At 37.7% G+C, this 19,951-nt stretch overlaps 4 protein-coding genes across 9 annotated transcripts; 1 reads left to right on the top strand and 3 right to left on the bottom strand.

Annotated features, from left to right (window-relative positions):
* Positions 1-30: 30 nt before the first annotated feature.
* On the bottom strand, positions 31-5,369 carry LOC105204860. Its single transcript, XM_011174102.3, has 5 exons — positions 4,865-5,369; positions 4,511-4,615; positions 3,272-3,676; positions 1,167-3,206; positions 31-1,068 (listed from the first exon to the last, which is right to left on the bottom strand). Exons 1-5 carry the CDS (start codon positions 5,009-5,011, stop codon positions 1,045-1,047), a joined length of 2,721 nt encoding a protein of 906 aa, XP_011172404.2. The 5' UTR covers positions 5,012-5,369; the 3' UTR covers positions 31-1,044.
* Positions 5,370-5,714: 345 nt separating this feature from the next.
* LOC105204859 lies at positions 5,715-11,964 on the bottom strand. The gene is made up of 7 exons (XM_011174101.3): positions 11,350-11,964; positions 9,466-10,149; positions 8,852-9,082; positions 8,700-8,766; positions 8,454-8,615; positions 8,186-8,291; positions 5,715-8,105 (listed from the first exon to the last, which is right to left on the bottom strand). Exons 1-7 carry the CDS (start codon positions 11,432-11,434, stop codon positions 8,010-8,012), a joined length of 1,431 nt encoding a protein of 476 aa, XP_011172403.1. The 5' UTR covers positions 11,435-11,964; the 3' UTR covers positions 5,715-8,009.
* A 155-nt stretch (positions 11,965-12,119) lies between these two features.
* On the bottom strand, positions 12,120-17,046 carry LOC105204857 (xenotropic and polytropic retrovirus receptor 1). 5 transcript variants are annotated; one of them, XM_039458576.1, is made up of 12 exons: positions 16,818-16,886; positions 16,450-16,603; positions 16,078-16,334; positions 15,684-15,945; positions 15,452-15,627; positions 15,043-15,144; positions 14,660-14,900; positions 14,317-14,511; positions 14,070-14,239; positions 13,814-13,947; positions 13,057-13,282; positions 12,620-12,761 (listed from the first exon to the last, which is right to left on the bottom strand). In XM_039458576.1, exons 1-11 carry the CDS (start codon positions 16,884-16,886, stop codon positions 13,063-13,065), a joined length of 1,980 nt encoding a protein of 659 aa, XP_039314510.1. In that variant the 3' UTR covers positions 12,620-12,761; positions 13,057-13,062. The 5 variants fall into 5 exon arrangements, with proteins under 5 accessions (XP_025993081.1, XP_011172398.1, XP_039314510.1 ...); XM_026137296.2 differs by lacking the exon at positions 13,057-13,282 and having other exon boundaries at positions 12,120-12,761; positions 15,497-15,627; positions 16,818-17,046; XM_011174096.3 differs by lacking the exon at positions 13,057-13,282 and having other exon boundaries at positions 12,120-12,761.
* On the top strand, positions 16,764-19,850 carry LOC105204858 (methyltransferase-like protein 17, mitochondrial). Of its 2 annotated transcripts, none has more exons than XM_011174099.2 (10): positions 16,764-17,048; positions 17,310-17,451; positions 17,534-17,687; positions 17,783-18,176; positions 18,533-18,683; positions 18,752-18,895; positions 18,979-19,065; positions 19,137-19,275; positions 19,453-19,591; positions 19,691-19,850. In XM_011174099.2, the coding sequence occupies exons 2-10, from the start codon at positions 17,386-17,388 to the stop codon at positions 19,815-19,817; spliced, it is 1,401 nt and encodes a 466-aa protein (XP_011172401.1). In that variant the 5' UTR covers positions 16,764-17,048; positions 17,310-17,385; the 3' UTR covers positions 19,818-19,850. The 2 variants fall into 2 exon arrangements, with proteins under 2 accessions (XP_011172401.1, XP_011172402.1); XM_011174100.3 differs by lacking the exon at positions 16,764-17,048 and adding an exon at positions 17,089-17,224.
* The last annotated feature ends 101 nt before the right edge of the window (positions 19,851-19,951 follow it).

Here is a 19,951-nt window from a genome sequence, read left to right as displayed (position 1 = left end):
ACTGATACATTATCTTGCAAAAGCACGTGCTGGGGGGATAATTTTTTTTTATTTTATTTTTTTATCAAGAGGGTCTTTGTCAAACAACTCTTTCACTCGTTTCTGCATCGATGTCCAGGCTGGTGAAATTTAACGAAATTGAACTGCGACGTGTTCAGATGTGTTTGCAAAATCGTCCATGTAATAATGCGGTATCTCGCCCTTTTGTTTCGATAAATATACAAGTAAAGCAAGGGCAACTGACTTATCTATATATAGTTAATCTGTCTTTCTAACCACTAATATTATTCATACGCGGAAAGGTTGTAATAAAGAATTTTTTATATCATTCTTTCGAACAATCTGCTCTCTCAACGAGACGCTCTAAAACTATTTCGCATTGCCACTTTGTCTTTTTCACACTTTCACCTGTACCTTTTTATTATATGTAATTATTAATTTTATACATCTACGATGAATTCTAACATTATACGATATAGCGTAATTCGTCACTGTGAATACTATTACATACAGTGATTTTTAATTTCAAGCGATAAATAAACGCTTAATATTTATACTTAATAACGACAGAATACCTTGGCTCGTTTCTAGGACACACACATTTTTTTACTTTTCTTCACCACGTGCAATTAAAAATCACCCGTATGTACAAAGTGTCACGTTTTTTTTTTGTTTTTACGAACTTTACTGATTCAATGTGTTCATTAAAACTTTTCTGTTAACAATGGGATATTCTACGCATTTTTGGTACGTCTGACTAAATCAATTAATAATAATCGGCGTATGAAACTTAGCTTTATTCGCTGCGTGATCTAAGAAATTCCAGTGTTATAACCGACATGCCGTACACATTCGATTGCACCGTGTCTAAAGTACAATATTTTGAGCCCACAAATCCGATCTGCATACTTACCCATCGCCTAATAGATCTATTTAGCAGTATAATATATCAGCTATAAACGAAGAATCGTGATTAGTAATTTATTAGTACAAAGACAGGGGGCCAGCGAAGAAACGCTTCTTGTCGTCGTACTTTACTCCACCTCAACGTTTAATAGAATTCTCCCTCTGAAACAGATAATCGTTTTGTGTCACAATCTTACTCGCGTAAACGCAAATCGCATTCAGAAACGCATTTTTTAAAGCGACGTTCTTTAAAAGCTCACCGCATGTGCACGTATCTTGTCAAACACCTCGCATGCAGTGTCGAAAGCGAACGCACCGACTTTGGCCGCAAGGACTAGCGACTCCGGAAAGAAGTACTCCATTTGCTCGCCAATCTTACTCGGTCCTCCAGTGGGGCTCGACTTATTGGAAGATCCACTCGCTTGACCAGACTGGTACGAAGAATCGACGGGAATGCCTTGCGGAGTACTGCTGGGCGGGGCGCTGAAAAACTCTGGATAGGTTTCCGTATCGTGACAATGCTGCTCGTTTGTCCTGGTTTCCTTCTTGCAGTATCCACCGACACGTACATCGTGATCGTTTTTCGGAGTCGTCGTCACTGTCGCCGTTGCTGTCGCCGTTGCTGTCACCGTCGCCGCTTCTCGTACGTCTTTTGCCGTCGTAGGCACCTGTTCGCCGTATCTACCGTTGCCGTAGGTCTCAGGATAAATATCGGTCGTGTCGGTGACCGACGTAGTGTGCGAGTGGAAGCTCTGTGTGAAATCATTCGAATCGGTCTGCGACTGGCAACTACACTGCGACTGCGTCTTTGAGTCGCAGTGAGTTCGCACTGTCAGATAACTCGTATGCGAATTTCTCACATCGTCGTACAAGTTGCTTGCGTTGACGCGGATATCACTCGCGTCATCTCGAGAGTTCTTTCGTTCGCTTGATCGCTGTTCTGGACACGACGACTTCGAACAGTGAGTATCTTGAACTGGCAAGGTCTCCGTTACGAATGAGTAGGCTCCACCGGATCGTCTCTCCAAGTCAGCGCTAATGCATTCCTCAGGATTTGCGGATTGATGCTCGGTGTAGATCTTACCGTGAATGTCTACTACATAAATAGAATTCGTTGATGGATTCATATTGTAATCCGTGAAAAATTGTTGCTCGGGATTTTCCTCGTTCGCCGAAAAATGCTCTTCGTTAAAGTGCATGAAGGTGGATATTGGCGTAGGCGAGGGTGGCTCTGATAAAAGTTCGAAGCTGGGCGAGTCTCGATTGCTATCGTGCCGTCGTTGCTCGGCAGCTGATTCCTCAGGCTGCGTAAGCGATTCATCCTTGCTGTCTGAAGCGGGCATCTGAATGATCTCGAAAGCATCGTCGTCTTCCTCTCCTTGATTGCACGACCAGAAACTGGTTTTATCGATGACTGAGTTGTTGCGGACCTCCCTACGGCGACTTTCGTCTAATATTTGGTGCCCAGTGACGGAGCAGCTCATACGAAGCTGTTCGTTCTCGAATATCCCCAGAGTTTCATTGTATGTTGTTGGATCAACCTGTGGAGGTCCCTTCTTACGAGGAGCAAAATCTTCCCGCTTATTACTTTGAGTAGGTTGCTCCTTGCCAATCTCACTGGTCAGATTGTCAGTGGTTATTTGAGTTCGTTGATGTTTCTTCTTCCTCTTTTCCTCCTTCAAGTTCGCACCAAACATCCGAGTGGCACCGATAAGATCATGCTCCAGTTGTCGATTCAACTTCGTAATGTCTATGTAAGGTTCGTATGTACTTTCCATCGAAGCGTCATCGCTTGACTGCTCCCCGTCCTGAGGTCTCATCTTCCTCTGATTCTTCTCGCTTGAATACAAATCGGAGAGTCGAGCAAATCGCTTCGAGGAAAGAGAATGCAGCTGAGTTCGGGGTTGACCGAGTTTCTTCGAAGGGACAGATTTATGCAGAGGAATTTTGTTCAGCATCTCCGTCATCTCCTTCACTACTTCTTGACTAATTGTGGATATCACATCTTTCTTTGTCTGCAGATCTTCCGCGGTGTTCACGTTTTGTGGCTCGTCCACGCGTTCGATCGAGGCATCGCTCGACTGCTCTTCGTCCTGAGATCTCATCCTCTTTTGATTTTTCTCGTTCGAGTCGAAGGAGCATCTAGGATGTCGTTTTGGAAGAGAAGAATACAACTGATTTCGAGATTGACCTAGTTCCTTTAGGAGGGGATATGCAAGGGAATCCAAACGTTTGTTCAGCACGTCAGTCACATTTTTTACCACCTCATGTGTGATCGCAGACATCATGTCCTTTTTCATCTGTAAAATAATAAAATCAATCATTTTAGTATACATAAATATGTTCAGTTATTCGTATCACTTACAGATTCCATGTATTCTGCGAACCACGGAGGAGGTGCAGTATCTAAATGACATTTTATCAAAGTTTCATTCGACTTTTTTGGAATTTCTGCGTCTTCTAATTCTGTACGTTCCTCACTCGATTCCTCACTTCGCTTTACATCCATCTTCTTTTGATTCGATGGTATCTTTTGGGTTGAGCGCTTCTGTTTATCTAATTCAACAGGATTCGGTTCCGACGCAGAGCCGACGTTCTTCTCAGTACAGGACGAACCTGAATTATCATTAATACTTCTAGACTCTTTGTTGGGGTCACAGATCTCGTTTTTTCCAGAACATTGTTCGTCGTCGCTGCACGACGTGGGTACATGGAAAGGACCCACAATCAACGGAATCGCTGTATTTACCATAAAGGCGTTTTTTGCAAGCTGAAAACAAAACAAATCAAGTGACTTTCAAATTCTTTTGATTGAAGCACAAAGCAAAAATAAAATTATTGTTCTAAACAGTTGCGCGATAATTGTCTCAATTCTAAAAAAAAATATAAGTAAACCTTTATAAAATAATTTATATTCTTATTAAAAACCATTTTATATTTAACAAATTCTATAGTTTTCACTTGACATATTTTTGTGTTCCAATGATAAACAGAAAAGTTTTAATATTTCTTGAAACGTTATTTTTCTTTCTATAAATACTACAAATTCGGTCAATTAACAGTTAATAAATCCAAACTGCAGAGATAATCTCGTCGAAAACTCGTAAAAGTCATTAGGAAATATATTTTGACAAGATGTCACGCCGGACACTCAAATATTATCTTCTCTTCGGCATTCTCGAAAAATTGTCCAAATTATTAGGAAAACATGTGCTTATGAGAGGTTGCAGGTATTAAATCCGATTCAAATTTCGCGCCGATTCAAAAATCGACCGAAGTCGAGTACAAATTTCAAGTTGGAAAACATGACGTGCAGGAATTTGAGGCAACTTCAGGAGGGCGCGAAATTCAAATTGGATTTTAATTCCTGCGATCTCTCGCACACACATGCTCTCCTGAGAAGTCGGACGATTTTTCGAGAACACAGAAGAGAAAAGGATACTTCGAGGCAGACATAACCTCTCATTCAATCGTCTTGAAAGGAGTGGGTAAACACACATAGATAATGCGCTGCTCGAAGTGGAGACGCAGTTACAATTGCAGTATACAGACAAAATACGTGCGCGCGTGTATATACCTACAAATATATATGTATAGCGCGTACCTTCAATGCTTCGTGCAACTCGCATTCCGAATCGATTGGAACGTGGTCCCCGTCATCATCGATGTAATAGATGCGTCTGTTCTTTGGCACTCTGAACTGCTTGTACTACAAAAAAATCACGAAAGTCGTCTCGTCGTCCACTTTAATTACGTTAATTTGAGCCTCGAAAGATATATAATTCAGACTCGATCGATGGCGCGATGTACGTATTTTCTAGCGTTTAGCTGACGCGTAGCGAAACTTGGGGGAAAAAAAAAATTTGGAATAAATTTCCGATGATGCGCATAATGCTCTCCAAAGGTTCGAATAAAAACCGCGGGCACAACGCGAGAAGAACGAGAAAATGCGACTCACCAGCTCCGTCCGTAGCTTCCTCAGGTCGAAGTTGTACGAGCGCGGGATGATGACGATATTCTCGTTGCCGATGCCAACCTCGCTGTCGATGCTCTCCAACACCCGGAAGCAGTAGTACTCCTCGGAATCGTTCATTGTCGTCGACATGCTACCCGTCGTCGACGGGCGATATCACGCACTATCACGCTTCCCCGGACTTGGAACGTTGCGTAAAGATGGAGCCGCTCGGAAATTCGCGACCGTTGTCTTCAGCGTGTGACAACGTCTCAACGACGACGACGACGACGACGATGATACGCCAGCCAGAACGACGTCCCTCCTCGACGACGACTCAGGACAGTCAGGACGCGACACGCCAATGGTTTCCACGACGCAAACGATTACGGAACGGTCAACGACGACGAGAGGTACATTGCGCTGTATCAAACGATGTAGCGGCGTAGCGGCTGATAGGTTCAATGTTGACGAAAGAGAATCGAGAATTGCCGAGACCGCTGCTCGCAGTCATGCGCGAGCAGCCTGAGTGGGAACAAGTAAACGTCAGTCCCCTCCCTCGCCGCGCTTTTAAATGCCCTGGGCACGGATCCGGGAACGAGTCCAAAAAGAAGTTGCAGTTTTCAGCTTCGCTTATGACCTCCTGACTACGCGCGACGTATGAAGGTATAGACACTTTATAAAATAAACAATTTATTAATAAAATAATAATACATTTATCTATAACTTGTATATGCTGTTTTTTTTTTTTTACGCTAACTTTTGATTAGTAGAGGTGAAAATAAATAATGTCGCGTGTAATCCGCGTACAGTTTAAAGAGACGGACGTTTTGCAAGGTGAGATAATAATTTTCAATGCGATTATTTAAGTTTAATTCAATCGACAAATAATTTTCTACTCTCCGGAGTAAATACAACGCGCACAATCATGCTACAAATTTCTATACGCCAATAGTATATATTTGTACGCAGATTGTCCTGTTCGATAGTGTTCTCTCTGCCTACACGCGTTTATGTACTCGTGTAATAATATTATATGTCGTAGTGTCGGCACAAGACTAGAAACGTATATTCATGCTTTAACATATCGTCACACTCATCAGCTAAAGGTACATTAATCACTTAATAACGTACTAGGCGTTGGGAAAAGGAAGAACTCTTTGTACCACTTAGGGATCTTATATTACATGCCTGTATTGTTAGCGTAAAATGGCGAATAGAGAAGAAAATTTTGTTAACAGCTACAACGCAAGAGACGGAGGGCAACGCCTCCCGTTAGCTTTTTTTTTGCATCAAACCCACGCGTTTAAATAGACATTTAACATTCGCTAAAATAAATATAGTAGCTCTGCCTTTGACTTAAGAATTAATGTAGCGATATAGATTCTCTTTACACTGCTAACAATGACAAGTTATCATAGAAAAATAAAATATATTGTCTTTTTAAGCCAACAGATGTTTTACGTGTTTGTACGTGTGTATGCGTGTGTGTGTGTATATATATATATATATATATATATATATATATATATATATATATATATATATATATATATTATTTATATATATCTAACGGCTGTCGAAAGAGAACAGCTTCCTCGCAGCAAGCACATCTCTGATCATTGTAAAGAAACACGCCGCACTTCTGAGGATGGAAAACTCAACAACTTAATTCACATGTTTGCACGGACCATTCTACATTCTCACATAAAGCAGAAGATAATTTGGAATTGTTACTTTAGATTTTAGAATAACAAAACGTAACAGCTAGTATACTTTCTATACTTTCAAACAATTTGCTTCAGATAAATTCAGAAAAACTACTTGGAAATTTCAGATTATAACGATGAAAGCTTGAGAATTTAATTTTTTTTTTCCAGAAAATCAAGAATATAGAAAGATGATTTCGATGAAACATATCATTACTCGTAAACGAGTACAACGGATCGCCGCTTAATATATTACTCTGAAATATAGCATAATCTTGAACCATAACGTTGTTCGTCACAATCTCATTATAATTTCAAAAAAAATGAGACACTTGCAGTGACAGAAATAATCCGACGCGTTCTGTTCCCCACGCGTGTAAAACGGATACATTCTGCCGAACACTGTTTAGTGTAATACTTATGCTTGTATACCTTAAGACAGATGTATAAGAGTTAAGATTCGTGACATATAATCGTGTAATTATAGAATAATGCTGTATAACTTTCTCCATTTACGTCCAATCGGTATGCTAAACAGATTCAAATAACGGTGTGACCATAGACCGTCTCAAAAATTAACAGTCGTAGTCCTTTTTTTTTTTTACTTTCAAGGGAGTGTAATCTCGGACGATAGACTTATACCGCTGCTCATGCAACACGGATATCCACTGAATATAAGCATCGAATATATCGTCGAATGTTTCATCAGATATCCGGGTTGTATGCGCGGCCGAGTTATAGAAAAATAATTGCGATCGTGCGGCAATTGCTCCTACTATGAAAGTACAAACTATAGTACGTCGTGACATTAAAAAACTGGGTGTTCTCTCACAGACGCTGTTTTGATCGATCAATTCGCTCTCCATCCCGTTACTTCCGCTCATAGAATCGCGATAAAACAACGTAATGTTTCAGTGCTAGGAAAACTGACGTCGCCCTACGACGCGTAGAGAGAAAATATGAACCCTATCGTCTTCCTTTATATTTTACTTGTAATATAACTAAAAAACTGGTGTTTTTTAGGATTGAACTTCCTTGAAGAAGTACCGTCGACAATTCGCATGATCGATTCGATTCACTAACGCGACGATGCGACTGTGACGCAAACCGTGGGTATTAAACCCACCCGCATAAAATCGCAAACACATACCCGTTCGTCGTGCTCCGGTTTTATTTACTATGTAGGATAAGCGTTTGTCTTACTTCCGGAACGAAAAGTGACATCGGTCGTTCGGGTACCGAACCGATCCTTTCCCTCTCTTCCTACCTTCCCGTAAAACGCGTCACTCCTCATCACGCCATATATAAATATTAAAGTTGTATACACTCAATATAATAGATAAACTTTTCCGATATGGTACATTAACAGTGAGCTAAGCACCAGGAAAGATTTTTTTTCAGATCGCGCGCGTATGGCTTTTACTCTCTCTACTTTATTGGAACTATTTGTGGTCCTCTTCTTTGTTGCTCTGCGTCGCCGGCGTTGCCGGGGTAGGATCATCGTGGAACATTGGGTTCTTCACTTCCATCTCGCCCGTCTTTAACACACAAATCGAGAGTTCTCTCTTAGGATAATATTCACAATTGGGATGCACAGATTTAAGACTCTAAAACTTACAGATGCAAGTCCTGGACATTCGTAAACGGTATAGTCACCCTCCTCATTCTCCTCATCGCTCTCCGCTTCTGAAAGGGAACCTGTGTCCCTCGTTGCAGAAGTGCGACTACGGCAAATGTTATTTGTTAAATGTAACTCTCAACAAATATTCTTCTATTCCTAAACTATGGAATAATGTATTTCGATATATAGATATAGGTTTGTTTTAGCAATTTCATCAAATATCTTCCATCTTTAAGAATGAATATACATTAGATCTTGAACTCACTTTTCCATGGCGATAATCTGTTGCTTCTGGTGTTGGAAATGATACATCTGAGCGGACTGGGCAAGTCTTTGGTCACCGGACGGCGATACATCCTTGTTCGGTCCCGTCACGCCGTAAGCAGGATACTCTATATCCGCTGCAGCTTTCGCGCCACGTTGCAGTCTGAAAAAAATAAGATGAAAGAAAATGAATCGCGTGATGCCGTAGAGAGCAAATTACTAAGAGACGAAGTATTGTCGGCATTACCTGCACCATGTTAAACTGATCAATACCAAAGCGAACATCGTGGCTGCACTGCAACCGGCCACAATGGCTGAAAACATATGTCAAGTTTAATCGCGTTGATTGACAAAATCGGATCATTTCCTTACAATTTTCATTTTGTTTTCGTTACTCACCGATAAAATAAATGTCACTGTTAAAGTCGCGATTTACCGGTACGATTACCGGATGATGTGCCGCATATCTTTCCGATTTCGATACGTCGATTCTTGTAGCCAAATGCTTTGGTCTCTCCTGGTTGATATCCCGCATGTCGTCTTCGTGTTTTATCATTATTTGCTCCTTATCCCCAGTCTTTTTTTCGTCCTTCCAATCCATTTCCGACGTGTCTTGCCAATCTAAATCATCTACAATTAAGTTGCACAAATTGGAGAAAGTTTAGTGCCATTTAGCCTTTAAGAGGGAGAAAGCAATTACAGCTGACAGGGACTATACTTATCAACAGGTCAAAGCGATTATAAAAAAAGGGAGGGTTTAAAAAAAGAAAGGGTTAAATATAAGCGGAGCGATTATCGATATGCTTGTATAGGCTGACGTAATTTGACCTTTACAGGGAGGTCTGGGGTAATGTTTTCTTGAGTTAAATTCTGTGAAAAGAAAGTTAGGAATCTTTCGAGATCAAAATTAATTATAAATAAAAAAATGATGAATAATTGAAAAATTGTTTAATGATAAAATACTAAAGTTTACTAATAATCTCTTTTCTAGGAAAGGTGAACCATATGTTTACCTGACGAAAAGGGTGCCCCGCCATAGTATCTGGGATCATTCGGCTTCACAGCAAACGGATGCTTCTCCTTGACATTCGAGTCGTCGAACTTGAACGTGAATTCTGGTTCGGTCGCCGCCGATTCCGCTGCCGTTGCCGGACGCATGGGTGCTGCTGTTTCCCTTCCGCCCTCGTGATGCAACGTTCCCAATCCGTGATTGAAGCCTATGTTATACTTCTCTCGGAGAGAATCTAGTATGGACTCCAACGCATCTCTGTTGGAGTCCAACATATTCAGAATTTGTCCGTACTCAAGATTCTTGGAGAAACGGTCGTCGTTCTTATTTGGCTGTTTCTCCTCCGTATAAACCGGACGCTTGAGATTCAGGTTGTAATAAGAGATATACTTCGGTTCCTGATTTGTAATCTGATCGGAGATCAAATCGTTATTGTTCGGACGATATTGATGTGCTTGCCACCATGTCCAGAGTTTTTGCAGGTTGTACGGATTCCAAGACTCCAGAGTGACCTTTCTATCGGCCTCGCGGTCCTCCTGGTTCAGCGCATTGTTGTGCTTCTTGTGCATTGGCGACAGGAACGTGGACAAGTGCGACCGATGGAGACGCTGCTGAAGACGATTTTGCGCCTCCAGATAGCGGACCAGGTGCTTCAGCGCGATATCCTCCGACGTTTCCGGGAGCGCATCTATATAACGTCAATTTGAGAAAATAGAGACCGTATGTTTCATTTTCAATGCCGCATTTATCGATTAATACAATACCCTCTAATTGTTAGTTTTATTCCAATGCGAAACTCTCATAATTCCAATATGAAACTCGCCTTCGGTATCAAATAACAAAAGAAAAGTTTTATGTCAACACACATTAATTAACTTTAATTCGATAAATTGTAGATTGAAACGTTGTGAATAAACTATTGTATTGGAGTTGTATCCAGTTTGGATTATTATCGCCGAGCTTCCTGCCGCTTATGCACGCAACCGAGTTTCCTGTGGAAAGATACGCTGCTGTTTCGCGATAACGCCGCCTAATCGCTCGTATTTTCGTTAAATCTTATTTATGTGTCTGCGTGCGAAAAAAAATAAGAAATTTTACGCTTATAAAAAATCGTTATATGTCGACCGGTCATTGGTAGAAGTTTGAGCGAACTTATAATCGCATCACAAACAATCCCGCAATTTACTCTTGACCTTCAAGTCTTAATTACAATTCGAGGATAGAAAATAATACGAGGGATCATCTCGGATTATCCGCTCATTATTCTCGAGCACGTAATCCACCATAAAAGGCTGGAATCTTCTAAAATTGTGCAATACAAATTATATAATTATAGTTTTTATGCGTGAATATCTTTTTGAGCTGTACGTGATTTTTATTTAAAAGCTAGGATCGGAAAAAAAATCTAAGTAATCTAAAATCATCCTATTTCAAATACAATTTTTTGATAACAAAAAATTATCTTTGATAATAAAACAGGGTCACAAATGATAATAGTTTGCAGTGTTAATTATCAGTCGTTTTCAGTTTCAGTTTTTATTTTGCCTCTTGAAACTTTCTGCATATAAAAATTTCGAGTTGATACTGTACGGAGGGAAACAATTTTTCCTATATTATCACCCTTACATCTCACTTAGAAAATCTAGATCATCCTAATACCGTTGAAGACGTTGTTTTTCCCTTAACATATTTTTTTCCTTGCGAGCTGATTAAGCGAATATATTTGCATGAAACGCTCAATCGATTATATTTCAACATTTAATCGATCAATCCTTGCTAATTAAAAATAAAACACGAGAGTTTTCGAAAGGCTACAAGTGGGTCTTCTCTGTGTCATTCCCCTTGAAGACGTTGTCTCCTATAAGGCCGTAGACTCTACCTTACTCACCCCGATAAAAGCTGAGCTCGCCGGTGGCCAGGCTCAGCAGGAGCGGCATCAACGTCAGCCAAGTACAGCCCCGTTGAAGGAGCATCCTCTCGTCGTCGTCGTCACTGCTGCTGGTCGGCTGTTGAGGGCCTTGCACAGGTCTTATCGTTTCTCTATTCGCGTCTCCATATGCGAGAGAGCACGTCACTTCATTCAGGGCGGACGGTGAGCTTGCGCGATTAGCGTGGCTTCGCGTTCAATCAATAACGACCACCACACCGACTCTCACCCTCCCACACCGGCTTCGTCTTGCTCCGACGTTGCGCGAGTACTCCGCCGCCGCCGCGTTCCTCGAGGACGCGTTTTTCCTCCTCCTCCTGCTCTTCCTCCTCCTATCGTCGCGTGTACAACGCGCCGACGATTAACATGGGCGCATTTGGTGTCATTAAGCAGCTGCTATGTATCCCCACTATTCCGCACACCCGCATCCGCATATGTGAGGATTTGTTCCGTTTACAAGATTATTGCGGTTCCGATTCACTCCACTAGGACGTTCACCCTTTGATTTACCCACTGAATGTCGTTTCTCCGAGTCCATAATATACTCAGCAATGACAAAAGGCTTCTTAGCTGCATATTTCAAGGGTGGATACTGACGATTTATTATGCTCCAGAACTATAAAAGGAAAAGAACATTGTCAAATATTGGTAACGTCGAGGCATTTTAAAATTTAATTGTCGAGTTAAATTGTTTATAGTAAGAAGATGATACGTGCCTGTCTTAAAACACATTTTATTTCGTAACGATCATTTATTTAATCGAGGTACAGATAGTAATCGAAGTAAAGGTACATCAGTTTTTAGTGTTTTATACAATCTCGTCCTTTTGATTCCTTGTTCCTTTGATTTCGCTTTTGATAATGAATTATATCAGTTCGTGTTTGTCTACTTATTACAGATAGTCGTAATCTTTAATGACATCGATCGACTAACACATCTAATTAACACATTACATAAACGATTCGGCACTTTGCATCCAAAGTATGCCAAAATTCATATATTTTTATCCTCTTTCAACAGTTTTTCATTAGCCATCATAATTACAAAGAAAGTTGAAGTCACAAGACGATTAAAAAAAAAAAAATCGATTTAGCTACATAAACTTATATTAATGACGCCAATTGACGATTGTACCGCCTTAATCGTCCAGCAGAGACTCATTCTTCACGAGCAGCCGGATCGGCTTGCGTTTCTCGTCCATATTTTGTTTTCGCCTGCGATTTATTACGCCGTCGGAGGCATCCATCATTCGCAATATCTGCGTCTGATCCGAACAGTCGACCGGTGCAACCGAGATGTCTCGCACTGCTCTAAACTTTCCGCAATTGTTCAAATGCTCGTTCTCTAGACGGAAGAAGTTCCACACGAAACGTCTGTAAACATATAAGTTACTGCGGTATAATTCATTTCTTCTACTCATCGTAATGATTACTTTATAGATAATATATGTAATATACATTTACTAAAAAATTCACATACCACGAACGTGCAAACAATTGCAAACAATTGTAACGGTACGTAAAGCATTTGATAATCAAAGAATATTGTGCAGTAACAAATTTAGTATTGCGTTACATTTTTAAATATATGTCGATATGTTTGCGTTACATGTTTAAATATACGTAAATATGTAAATATAAGTAAAAAATAAAAATAAAAACAAATTACAATGTGTCAGACATCGTGATCGTAGGTCTCCACTAATCTGTCATCATTGCCGTTATCATCCCTGTTGTCGTTATTCTCGTTTGTACTATCCATCAGACGGACCATGTTTCTGAGATTGTCCTCGTCGCGTCTGATGGGCCCTATGGAGATATCTCGCACCGCTCGGAACTTGCCTACGTTGTACAGATGCTCGTTCTCCAGTCGAAAGAAATTCCACATGAACCTTCTAGCGACTTATTAGTAAGGCACATTGATAAGCGATTAGATTAGCCGGTCTATCATCGATTAAGTCTGCTTTTGACTTTCGACGAACAACTTTTATGGTGAAAACGACATTAGAATCACTGAAGATAATTTCAAATAATGCAAGCACTTGATTCTTAATTATATGTCAATATTTTAGGAAGTCAGTCTATAGTCCAAATTTAAAAATAATTTTATTTTCTTTAATTTACTACAAGTTGAAAAATCTTTATTCCTAACTCATTCATATATCCATGTATATTATTTTATTTCTTAAAGTACAATAATAATAATAATTTATTGAGCATCCAAATAATGACACATAATTAAGAATTATGTGAAGATAGTGCGCGCAAATCATAAACTTAAATATTAATGCTTTAAGCATAAACAATAAAAAAATCGACAATTTGCATTTATTGCTACTACAATTATTTCAACAAATATTGTTTACACCAATTTTGATATATTGACTACATGCAGGATTGAAATACAAATAGAACCATGTATTTACCTGAAGACTTCTAATGGAGCAACTATGGAAACCATAAGATCTGCATGAATGTATCCCATCTCTGTCAGAGATAAGGAAAACGCCCACCCAAATCGCAAGATAAAATCTTCGACCATCGCGAAGTAATAATAATACTGCAAAATGAAAAAAGTTGCAATAAATTATCAGTTAAATAAATAACTTGTGCGTGTTATATATAGAATAAAATTTAATAGAATATATATCAAGATAGAATTTAATATGCAAGAAAACATACAGGTGACGAATAAACTATTTCTTCTCTGAGGAACCTATTTTCTCCAGCACTGCTGTCGAAGAGACCCCAATCCAATTTTACATCCCACGTGTACGTAAAACAGGAACTCACCACACTGACTGTCAGCCATAGATAAAAATAGGGATTCTCGGTAGACAGCGCGTAGTGCTCTATTTTGTGAAACAACCAATTTGATTGAGAAACCAGCAATACTTAACTCTATAAGTTATCTGAATAAAGCACTTACTCTTGTTTATTAAGTGCAAATAGGAGAAAATGACCACAAAGAAGCTTGTTGCATACTTGACTGCGTTCAAGAGATGTGGAAAGGTTTCCTTCGTGTCGCGGTAACGCCTAAGACATTGTGCAAAACGAAACCATGCCGGTAAACACACTACAAAAGGTCTCATCGATAGTTCACGCATTATGCAAGTGTCCGTATCTATGCAAAAGACACATATAGGTGCATTAAATATTAAGTATTGATTAGAGATGTAAATAGAAATCGAAGATGTAATAAGAAAGGGAGAAACTTATAATGAAAATGTGAAATGTTAACATAAATGATTCACTGCTGACTAATTACTGACCTGGACTAACATCAGTCCAAGAAGAGTTCTGAATATAGAAACAGATGAAATACTGAAAGTCTAAAAACACTGTGTGAAGAGAATTGAGTTGATCAGCGAACCAGAAATCTGCGAAGCCCACATAAAAGAATGGTGCACAAAAGACACGACCCAGAACACGTAGTGTCCAGAATCTCGCTTCGTGTCGAAGAGTCTTGGTGGGATTGAACAAAAAAAGCGCCAACAGCGCATAAAAAAGTACCTGCAATCAATTTTTTGAGATAAAAAATTTTGTATACTATAAAATATCGATCGTTGTGTTTTAAAATAAACTTCTTACGAAAAAGCACACTAAAGTTTTGAAATAAATATCGAAATCTACATAGAAATATATACGATCTTACTGGTTGAACAAACGGTGGTAGACCCAATGTGTCGCTATACAAAAAACCCAAGATAGACATGGACCAGACCAGACCGAGTATAGTTGCTAACTCAATAATGTGCTGAAAGTTAATGCATTTTATGGCACTGATAAAATATTTTTAATTATAGCATGTCAATGCAAAATAATTACTAATTTAATTAATATATTCTATGTAAAATCAAACTCAGTATTATTGAATAAAATCGAATAAAGCGTAACGTCTAATAATATAAATTTTATATATAACAATTACAAGAGAAAATAAATAAATGACATAAAGAGATTTCTTGAAACTATGCAGAAATCACATATAAATCCTATTAGTGTTTTAAAGTTAATTACATTCCACTCAATCTATAAAATATTAATTTTATCTGTCATAAAACCTGTTCTGACAAATGGTTGCGTGGATCAAGTTCGAATATCAGTACATGATTCACACCAGAAGATCTCCAGCCATAAACGTTGATTCCCATTAAAAAAAGGAATTCTATCATAAGAAGTGGTCCGCGGTAAATTCGACAGAGTACCTTCCAATTATCCTTCTTATTGTATCGCATAGCTGAAAGAGTAATCATAGTAATGCAAATTAAAGAAAAGAAATTTCATTCTGCTTACCAGATAATATCACAGCTACAAAAAGTATGACAAAAGCGCCAGAAAAAAGACCGACTTTAAATGTGATCCATGGAGAGAGATGCTCTCCAAGCGGAGGCACTCTCAACCGTTTCATGGCTCTCTGACGATCTCCATGCTCTAGATCTCGAGTGACTACGGCTTCGGTCTCCGCAATCAGTCGATCTATATCCTTGCGCGTATGGAAAATTGCTGTATCAATGTGTTCCGCACGCCATTTGCCACCAAAGTCTACATTCAAAAGCTGTAAAATACCATTACTTTGAAAAACCTTTTGATTACTTATTAACTGCATTTCCTGATCATATAAAGTTCACATGGCTTTTTTAATTTCTTTATTTAAATTGTAAACATAAAATCAACTAAATCTACACACTTTGTCGTGTTTCTTCAAGATTTTTCGGAATCCAGTGAAATTCAGGTCTTGGTAATTTTGAAGCAGAATGAGAAAGAGATAGAACTCGGAGAAGGCCAATTTCAACTCTTGAAGTTTGCGTGCCGATACTGGCTTTTTATGAAGAATATGACTGCGATAGCGTGCCTTACGACTTTGGGCATCCTCGGAAACTGACAAAATTTCGCTCAACTCATTATTAAGCGTAGCAAATCGACGTGTAGCTTCCGCTAGTTTTTCTGAAAACAAGATGTACTTTTTATTCAATTCATACTTAAGTGCTATCATATCAATATTTTTTATAGAAAAAGATAAAAGTGTAAAATACCAATGTAAAATACCAATTGATCTTACCAGAATAGAAGGTATTTATTTTCGTCAGTTCCTTGTCACAGTAGTGGAAAAACTTCTCATCAAACTTACTATAGAAGCTATCTAAAAGATATGATTCGCTTATATCTGCCGATGGAGCCTGTTCTACTGCAGCGTACAGCAGAGCTTTCATTTCCTGTACATAATTACATGATGTAATGTAAATTTCTTGCAAATATCCAAGACAATAATTATTAAAAAATACATGAGAAAATGAAAAATAAGTAATTTTTTAAACAGTAAACATAATTGTATTATACATATATAAAATATCACAAAAGATACACATACAAAACACAAGAGAAAAATGTAAATATTGTATGCAGAATTTATAAATATTCAAAACGTACCTCGTAATTGATGTATTGTTTTCTCCATTCCGGCGTGATGTGAGCGCTTAGGTGTTCCGCGAATTTCATAGTGAGGAAAAAAAAATAGGAGAGGAAGAATAAGACGTCGTGTCAGTGGTTACACGACGGTCCTGCGTAAACGCAGCACTTGAGTTGACATACGCGCGTATAAGATCGTGTGGCGAATTATTTTTACAGCCTCAGATTCGCCGGACAACGCATGTTTTGCAGGTACTTGTAGGTTATGTGCGCGTCATAACCTATGCGCGGTTTTTTTTACAAACCTGGCGCAATGGCCAGGACTTTTTCGTAGCTCTGTTACAAGATATTACGAATTATTTTCGTGTACATTATTGTGTTCTATATCGGAAACTGAAGAAAATTTTTCGCAAACATTCTGACTCATTGTAAACAGTTTGTGATCCACGTGATATGCAAGATAATAAACGTTGCACATGGGATTCTAAGATATATTCTTTTGTTTTCACGCAGGTATTCAAGTACTTTGACGAGAAATATGCTGAGGAACAAACTGTTGACTGTTAAATTGTAATTCTTTACCGTAAGCATGGTAAAATTAATTGTACCAAGAGTGTATTGTACAAGCTTCATAAGGTTCACAGCCTTACGATGTGTAAGTAAACGTATCTGTAAATTGTTTATATATTTAAAAAAAAAAGTTATTAAATTAATATACTAATGCGATTTAAAATTAGTTTTCAACAAAGGCAAAAGTTGTACTTGATGATACAGTATCTACTTTAATCTCTAATGATGAAATAAAATACAGACATCATCCAGGTGTTGTGATTCCTAGAACACCAATTTTTCCAGTATGGGCGTGCAAAGAAATACAAAATATTTTGAAAGGTAAGTTGTACCAGTATGGAGACGGTTTTTATATATGCTTAAAATATTTATAAAATATTTCCACTGTTAATTTACTCTGTAAATACTATTTCCAGAAAAACAAATAGTTTTGAAAGAAATTAACGAGAGTGCAAAAAAATTAATCAATCATTTGAATAATCGTCATCCACCATTAGAACAACATGAAATACCAGAAAAATTACAGAAAGTAGAAGAACGTTTGAATATGAATAATTATGGTGAAAGGATATCAATAGAGGATATAGATTTTCGAAAAGATGCAAAGTCCAGATTGCTTTTAAAACAACATGTTTACAATTGGCAACCAATAAACTTTGATAAACTCACTTGCCTGACATACCTGGTCGCCAGAAGCGTTCAGAATTATGCAGTTACGCGAAAGATTTTTAATGAAATTAAGTTGCGTGACAAGAATTTCAGGCCCAAGACATTGTTTGATTTTGGTTCTGGTGTTGGCACAGTCATGTGGTGAATATAAAAGAGTCAATTATTGCAGTTAATTTAAAAAAAAACCTAAAACATAGGATTATTGTATCAGTCATTGAATAAATAAGAAATTGAATTAAACAATGAATAAATAAAAACAATTATAATTATATTTTCAAGTAAAAAAATGATATTTTAATCAAATCTGTATGAAAATTAAATCTAAAAAAATATCATTTATTTGCAACTTATAATTGGGAAGTCTTACTATTTTAATATTTTTCTTGAACAGTCATTTACTAATGATTATTTGGTAACTTGTGCAGTGATCCTATGAGATTGATTAATATAATACTTAAAAAATATATTAAATATTATAAAAGAGAAAAATGTTATAGGGCAGCATCTGAGATCTGGTCGAGAACGTTAACAGAATACTTTTGTGTTGACACATCGGAATTTATGATTGAATTGTCAGAAAGATTAGCAAAAGCTGCTCAACCAAAGATCAAAGAATCTTTCTATCGTCAATATTTTCCTATCTCGAATGTAAGAATAAAATGCTGTATGCAAAATTTTTATTGACAAAATATAATTTATATCTTTATTATTTTTAGCGAACTTACGATATCGTAGTGAGCGCATATTCTTTGTTAGAGTTGCCAGGTATGGAATCACGTATCGACACATTATTAAAGCTTTGGATGAAGACTGAAAACTATCTGATTATTGTGGAAGAAGGAACCAATGCAGGTTTTAAAGTAAGTATGTTTAGTAATTTTGTTTTCTATATGTATATATACATATTGTAAAATTTTCATTTTTATTCTTCCTTTCCTGAAAGCTAGTAAATGAAGCACGACAGTTTATTCTCAAATATGCGAACTCGAAACGTAGACGTGAAGTAGAATTTACCCATGTTTTCTCACCTGTAAGTAGCAATTAGATAAGAACTCTAAACATGGTGCATCAATTGTATCTCATATTATTGCTACAATTTAGTGTCCACATGATTTGAAGTGTCCAAGATTTTCCACTGATGATACTCCGTGCAACTTTAGCGTTCTATATCATCCATTGCAATTTTTGGGTGGTCGGGAACATAAATCAGAACTATATTCCTACGTCGTGTTAAAGAAAAGTAAGAAAGAAAAATAAAAGAAAGACAAAATTATTTCAATCACATTATTAGATAAATGTAATACAAATATGTTGACATCAACATACTAAAGTACGTTTTACGCGAATATTTTATTGCCTACCGCTGGCATTTTTTGCATAAAATGCAACATTTTCATAAATATGATTCTTTTCACAGGCAAGCGTCCTGAGAACGACGAGCAATGGCCAAGGATTGTGCGAACTGTACTAAGACGTTCTAATCACACAATTTGTCGCATGTGCACCGGCAGCGGAGAATTGAAGGAAGAGATATTTACAAAATACAAGAATGGAAAGTTTGTATTTTTTAGCTTACTTATATTAAATACAATTTTATAAATTTAAAATATATAATTATAAAATAATTATATATGATATGAACTTTTTATCATTAGGCATATGTACCGTTGTGCGAGAGAGAGCAAATGGGGCGATAGATTACCTCTACATTTTGAACAACAGCAAGACGGTCTAGAAACTGAAACTGTTTGTGAAACGGTTACTAAAAATGAAAATACATAGAATGAAGAAATAAAATTCCATTAAATGTTTTAATCTTTTTGTATCATGTATGTATATGCGTTAACCCCTAAACCTTTAATAAGTATAAAGATTTAATATAATGAAGTAAAGATCAACGGTAAAAATTTCGATTT

Source organism: Solenopsis invicta, chromosome 16 (assembly GCF_016802725.1).
Source record: "Solenopsis invicta isolate M01_SB chromosome 16, UNIL_Sinv_3.0, whole genome shotgun sequence".
NCBI classification, from domain to species: domain Eukaryota; kingdom Metazoa; phylum Arthropoda; class Insecta; order Hymenoptera; family Formicidae; genus Solenopsis; species Solenopsis invicta.
Note: the sequence above shows the minus strand (reverse complement) of the source record. Positions and strands in the feature narration are given on the sequence as shown.